General features: G+C 42.2%; 1 protein-coding gene across 3 annotated transcripts in view; it reads left to right on the top strand.

Annotated features, from left to right (window-relative positions):
• The window catches only part of pcgf3 (polycomb group ring finger 3), a 61,361-nt gene extending 56,140 nt beyond the window's left edge, over positions 1-5,221 (top strand). For all 3 annotated transcript variants that reach the window (XM_078954418.1, XM_078954417.1, XM_020706818.3), the window contains exon 10: positions 675-5,221. In XM_078954418.1, coding sequence (XP_078810544.1) covers positions 675-722 — 48 coding nt within the window. In that variant the 3' untranslated portion in view covers positions 723-5,221. The remainder of the gene's footprint in view (positions 1-674) is intronic.
• Positions 5,222-6,864: the final 1,643 nt, after the last annotated feature.

The following is a 6,864-nucleotide window of genomic DNA, read 5'->3' on the forward strand; positions in this document are numbered from 1 at the left end:
TCGAGGGATGAAAGGGGTGCTGCAGCCTTAAGTTTGCAGAGCCCCGAACTACAGTAACAGTCCAGAAAACCCAGAGTCAAAATACAGTCTGTAAAGGTTGAATCAGTTTTTCTTGTCACTTTCTGGTTGTGAACTGACAAGTCACAACCGCGATTGGCTCACAGAAAATCCCAACTCATAGAGAAAAATATGGATTACTCGTTACAACTCATCAGTGGAAAACCTTATGAAGCCAACGACGCGCTTTACTGAAAGACATTTTAACAACCAGGATCAGGACAGTGTTGAGCAAGAGGCAGCCGACCCGACTCCACCTGTGTGTTTCATTTTCTATGAACATACGGTCTTAAATGAGATGTTAAAGTGTATTAAAAAGGTAAATGGTAAATGGTAAATGGCGTATACTTATATAGCGCTTTCTACTTTCTTACAAAGGCCCAAAGCGCTTTACAGTCACAGTCCCATTCACCCATGCACACACACATTCACACACTGAGGTCATGAATGCATGTTCTGTGAGCGAGTAAATGCCTTGACGGAGCCGGAACAAGAGCGGCTCTGTTAGTGATCAGAAAGCAGAGTCAAACCTGCTCCATTTCTGTTGGGACAGCTGAAATACCCCAGACACTCTTTCAAAAGGCTCACTGAAGAGTTTCTCTTGCGTTTCTTTCCAGAAATCTCCACTCCTGCTTCATTACAGACCCAAGATGGACCTGCTGTAGCCCCGACGGACCAGACGGTTGCTTCTCTTTCTTTCTGTTCTCGGCCCGGTGGCCCCACAGACTGTACTGAAACTGTTTTAATTTATGCAAAGACAATAAACACCAAACCAATCGGTGAAGATCAAAAGCCAGCAAACCTAGGTTGTAATCTGACAACAGAAAGCTGGAAACGGCAACGCCGACGCGACTTTAGAGAGAAACCAACCTTATCTTTTTCCTTCGTCCGCTTCATCCTACATATGTGAACACAACAAGGCAGAGAAAGCATATATTTATACTTTTGTACAGAAGAGACACAAAACACTACTGGTGCTCTGTTTACACGCCAACACGATGTCTGGAGTCCTTTCATTCGGACGGCGTTCTCCGCAGACGCCGACTTTTTGAAACGGAGAAATGTTCACACTCAGCGTGTCTCTGCAGCACACAAAGTTTATGGAAAAGTTTATCACATCCATCAGTCAAACGTCTCTGGATTTTGTTTTTCTTTCGTCTCATTTGCTATTGGATTCTTAATGATTGTCAATTGTGTATAGACTTTTCTTTTTTTTTCTGTTCAGTAACTTATGTTCTATATACGGATATTGTACATAAAATGTCATTACGGAGAGATTGAAGAGACTTTAGACTGTTAAAAGAGAGGATCCCAGAAGTGCTATCTATATGTTGGGGGATAAATTAGGGTTTTTAAAGACAGACTCCTTAATTAAATATATAAAAGCATCTCTATGTTGTCTCAGAAAGACACAAAAAACCGCTATATGATATGATGAGACTTTAAGGCAGAGAAAGAGGAGGCATCCATTCAACAACTTGTTTTAATTTCTGACAAATAGTCCTCGTTAGATGAAGATTGGCAAAAAAGGTTTTTTTGCCAATCTTTTTTTTAACCACATTTGTGGGAATCTAACCGCAAAGCTACCAAAGTTGGATCAAGAACGAGCTTTTTCATTTGGGGGATCAAGTGTAAAGCATCTAAAATGGGCCTTCATGTTCTGCATTGTGTTTTTTATTTTTATTTTTTTTCACTGCCGGAGTTTAAAATTATTTCAAAGTGAAAGCTGCGGAGAAAAAACTTGGGCAAAACTTTCTGCATTTTTTAAAAACAAATTCAGGTTTCATGCAGGGACTGGAGTTTTTTTTTTTTTTTTTACATTTTGATAATGAAATTGAAAAAAAAATGACCTCTGTTTGGTCATTTGGTGCTTTTAAAATGTATCTTTGTAATCCTTTTCAGCCTGTTGCTGTCACCTGATCTGCCCCTCCCCCGTCGCCTCCTGCGGCGGCGTTGCCTCCCCGACCCGCCCCCTCCTTTTGGGTTCAAACGAAACCAGCTCTTACACTCCGACACTCCAGTCTTAAAATCATCAACAGACCTACCTTTAGGAGACATTTGTGCTGTTCATTGTTCATTTCTTGGTGCTGAATCATCAAACTACAGGACCAAAAAATACTAATAGTATTATATATGAATGCAGAATATTTTCAAAAAATATTTCTGTTAAAGTCAATTTTAAGGAAAATGTTCTATTTGGGATATTTCTTCTCCTCCCAAAACTATGTGACATTTCTGATCTGGTCTTTTGTCTGAAACTTTAATTGGCTGATAAACGTGATTTTAAAATGCGACTAATTAACATAAAGTTCTGATAAATCTCCATCTATTTATGCAGATCTCTCTGTATGCAGATGATGGGGTGTTTTTCTTTCAAATCCCCAAATCTAAAGACAGAAAAGCTGCTAGGAGATTCCCTTTCCTAGAAACCTAAATCAGTCACTTTGGCTCAGTTGGAGCTGACAGGAAGTCAAAACATGACTTTCAAAATAAAACAGTATGAGTGGACTCATTAAACTGGTGCTTCACGTTAATACGCCGGTGTTAGAATTGGTGTCTCGCTGTGTTTTTCGCTCGTTCAAGAGGCAGAATTGCAAAAAATTAAAGATGATTATTTTAATTTGCATGAACAGCTTCTGGAACTTGAGCTTAAATATCACTTTTGTTCTGTTTTTTAATCAGCTGCTGTTTTGTTTCCATGTTTCCAACCTCTTATTAAAATTATTTTATTGTTTTTCAGCCTTTCTGATGTGAAAACGGAATGTCTTTCAGTCACTTTTCAACTCCTGCTGCCTCCTGAAAATAGGAACAGAGGAAAAGCAAACTATCAGATGTTTAGACGTTTGTCGTCCATTTGAGCTTTCAAAACAAAACAGGAACATCTGGTTCTCATGAAAAATGGCGTAGAACTTTATTTAGCTTCACAACCGCACAGGTCAACTCTTTTTTTTCGGTCATACTTGTGCAGCAGCATGGATGCAGGAGAGGCAGATTACACCGTTTTTCAGATTCAATGTGTGTTTGACCGTTTCTGCAACGGTGGGAACTGGTGAAACTAAGATTTGAGTTACAGAAAAATGGCAGACTGGAAACTTTTGGCCTCGTTTGAGGATCCGTCCAGGCTGATGGTTCTGACTGGAGCTGAAGATGGTTCGTGAATTATATGCATACTGCGCTGGAGTACAGTTACCCCTCAGTTTGGTTCATTTGACCAGCATGATTGGCTCCTGTTCTCGCATGGAAACCTTCTGAGCGGAAGTGACCTCACACTGGTATCACCATCTAGATCTCCGTTCTTCACCCGTTCTGTCTCTGACGCCCTGCGTTCACACTGTACTTTGTGTGCTGTACTACGCCACACTTGTCTTAATTGCTCATGAGCTCAGAACGGATCAATGAGGCGAGTAAAGTAGATACGTTTTTGGGGGTAAACTTTACTTTGGCACAGTATGGACAGCCTGCTCCAACAGTCCGTGCTAGAGCAACAGGAACTGGTCACTACTCACATTTCTTCCACCTCATAGGTGCAACTGTATTACGTAGCCCGTACTGTAGGTGGCAGTGTGTCCTCTATTTGTTTACCATCCACCAATAACTCAAAAGACAAAGGGGCAGATAGACATGGACTGTTTGGTCTGACTTCCTGTCCCTTTGTCTCGTATCGTCCTTTCTGTCGACGCAGCTGGAACTGTCCAACATGGTGCTCTAGAACAAACAAAAAACCTTGAATCTTTAGCCAGTTTTCTGCTGGATTAGAAGAACCTGGTCAAAGTGTTGATGCAGAGACCGTCTGCTCTTTGAGAAAACAAAACGTGACAATCGATTTCCGTCTGTTCTATTCTTCTTTACGTCCCTCAGAGACACATTTACACCAGAACCTGAGCGCAGGAACACAGATTTGACATCAGTGAAATCAGTTTGGAGGATAATGATTGTTACTAAAGAGACCTAAAAGCATTTCTCCTAATTGGGAGTATTGTTGAGGGGATCTGCGGTTCTCTGTGGTGCTAACCGCTCCTCCTGAGATGTTGGATCCAGACAGAAAAGAAGTCTCACTTTTTCCTCCTCTCATCTTCCTCCCATCCGTCACATAAAGAAGGTGCTGCTTTTTCCGCTCATTTCTGTTCATCGATTTGTTGCCTTTACCCGCTCGCTTAGACTCACGCCGGAGAGCGAACACGAGGCCTAAACTGTCAGGAGCTCGATGCTGTGAAGAAAAGGGAAAAAAATAGGGAAGGCGCTGAGACTTTAGGGGTTCTGACACCAATTTCTGGCCTCAAATAGAAATCACACTTCCTGGATTGTTAGTTGAGACTTGCTTCAGTCTTGAGCAGATAATTGGTTCTGCAGGACTCCTGAAAGGTCCAGGATGCTGCTGGGTCTCACTGGAGGCCTGACTCGGTTCTGCTGCTCTGTGAACCGGGTAAAGCCTCCCTGGCCGCTGGCAGCTTCTTCTCACTAAAGTGGAGCTCCTTGGCTGCTGGAACATGCTCTTGTGTTCACCGCGCTGCATTGAGCGTCCACCGGGCAGCGCCGGCGGTAATCCCAAAAGCAGGCAGATTGTTCAGAGGACGGCAAACTGGGATTAGGAGAGTTTTCCAGATGCTCTTTAGTCTGCAGAAGCCTCGGTCCTTCTCTGTGATGCTCGACGCCGTTTGTCCTTTGACTGAAACGTCATCATGTCCTTTTTTGTCGTAAATTATCTGAAAGATCGTTCTGGTTCATCCAAAGCAAAGCTCCACTCAGTTCTGCTCGTGTGCCAAATGCAGTTCTGTTTCAGCGTTTCACTCCGTTCTAGTTTGGACCGGTTTTCCTGGATTTCTGTGAGTTCCTCAGGTCACTAAATGCCTTCTGGTCGCCAGCGTGACCAGAAACACTAAAAGCACCCGATCGACACAAACGGATCTTTGTGTTTTTGTCCTTTCACAGATTTTACTACAGACTTTTTCAGACGTGTTTTTTTCCCCAGCTTTAGCGCAGGCACTTATTCAGGTGTCCTTTCCTTGCCTCCTTTTGTATTATTGTTATTTATTGCACACGTAATGAACTGGTTTCCATTGAAATGCTTTTACTTGGTGGGAGTTGGGGGGGTTGGAATTTCTTACCAACAGAATCTTTTTGTCAAAACCTGTGTATTTCATCAATAAATGCCTTTAAAAGTGCAGCGGGTCTCGTGTTTGTTTGACAATCCTTCCATTTGTTTCAACAAGAACCAACATTTTACATTTAAAAGTGGACATCTCAGGATTTTTTCATCCGTTTTTGAGAAGATATCAAAGAGTTTTTAGTGTTTTGAATTCATTCTTGACGTTATGCTTCAAAAAATCTGAAATAAATTTGAGGAGGTCTGGATGTCGCTGACGAAACACAGAATCAATTCAGGATTCAGTTCAGTGTCTTCACATTTTAATTTAGTCTTTGTGCACAACTCAACTTTTTACTGACCTAAAGTAGAAGTTTCTTTGACAAAAAGCCACATTTTCAGCAAAAGACAATTTTTTTTTTTTAATGACCAACATTTAGGAGGTTTTCTTGCTCAAGGGCACTTCAACACTTCATGGCCATGGCTGTTTTTTTTATAAATAAAAACCATAATCTGCTTAAGAGGAAGAAAAAAAATAGTTCCCAGGGACTTGTTGTATTTGATTATAGATGAATAAAGAGCTTTGATCCTCTGAAATGCCACACTTTTTCCTTTACACGGCTTCCATCACCGCCGCTTCTGTGGCGCCGTCATGTAAAGCCGCCGTTGGCGCTGATGCTCGGGCAGAAATTCCTCTGGGGGGGACAATGGGAAGTTGTTTGTTTTTTCAGGACCATTAGTTAGCAGCTATTTCTGTGGCGGTCTGTGGGCGGGCTTCTCACATGAGGAAGAGGCACTATTGGCTCATTAGGCAGGTCTGGTGCTGGCTCCGGATGCGGCTGATCGTTTTTGGCTTTGCCACATTCGTGCTGTTATTTCACAGGAGGGGCAGCTAGAAGAAGATGTGCTGCAGTTTATCAGGGTGAGTCTGACACGCAGCTCAGGTTTTGGGATGTTGGTCAGTCCGTGACGGCGTCTATGGGTTAGGTTGGTTGTGTTCCAACGGTGATAAAATGTCCCAGAAACTGAAGGCAGAAGCAGCTGTTTGACCTCACATCCGTTTTTAGAGACGTCCTGAAGCTCAATGATGGATTTCTCTGGAACGGCGAATCTTCCAGTTTCTAAAAGGCTCTTTTCTGTTTCTCTGCAGCTTCTGGTCCTGCTGGTTTAGACATGACTTTATTAAATAAAAAATGAACTGGAGAACAACTTAGTCGTTTGAGTCTGAGGTACAGTCAAACACTTAATAAATGCTCTAAAACACACACACATGCACATAGACTATAAGACACACAGTCATGCACGTAGACTATTAGAAACACAGTCATGCACGTAGACTATTAAAAAACACACAAACACTCATGAATGTAGACCAGGGGTGTCAAACATACGGTTTAGTCCGGCCCACACACGAAGAGTAAAAACCATAAGGATGTTTAAAAAAGAAAGCAAGTTTCTAGTCCATTCCTGTGGCGAGTTGTGATTTTTTTTAAAGAAATAACCGAAATTTGCAATTCCGCCACTAGGGGGAGCAAAGAAAAAGCAAAACAGGTGAAACAGCACATCTCTGCCAAATCTCTACCAATCTGTGGTCGGTCGGTCGGTCGGTCGGGACACCCTAATGACCAAAATGTTGTTAAAAAGTGAAGTGGAGTGAGGAGCTTTCCAGGAAAATGGACAGTTTATTTTGCTTTCACGATGCTGACTGCAAAACCCCCATGCTT

The sequence above is a fragment of the Oryzias latipes genome, chromosome 10 (assembly GCF_053564925.1).
Source record: "Oryzias latipes strain Hd-rR chromosome 10, Olatipes_Hd-rR_3.1".
Lineage (NCBI taxonomy): Eukaryota > Metazoa > Chordata > Actinopteri > Beloniformes > Adrianichthyidae > Oryzias > Oryzias latipes.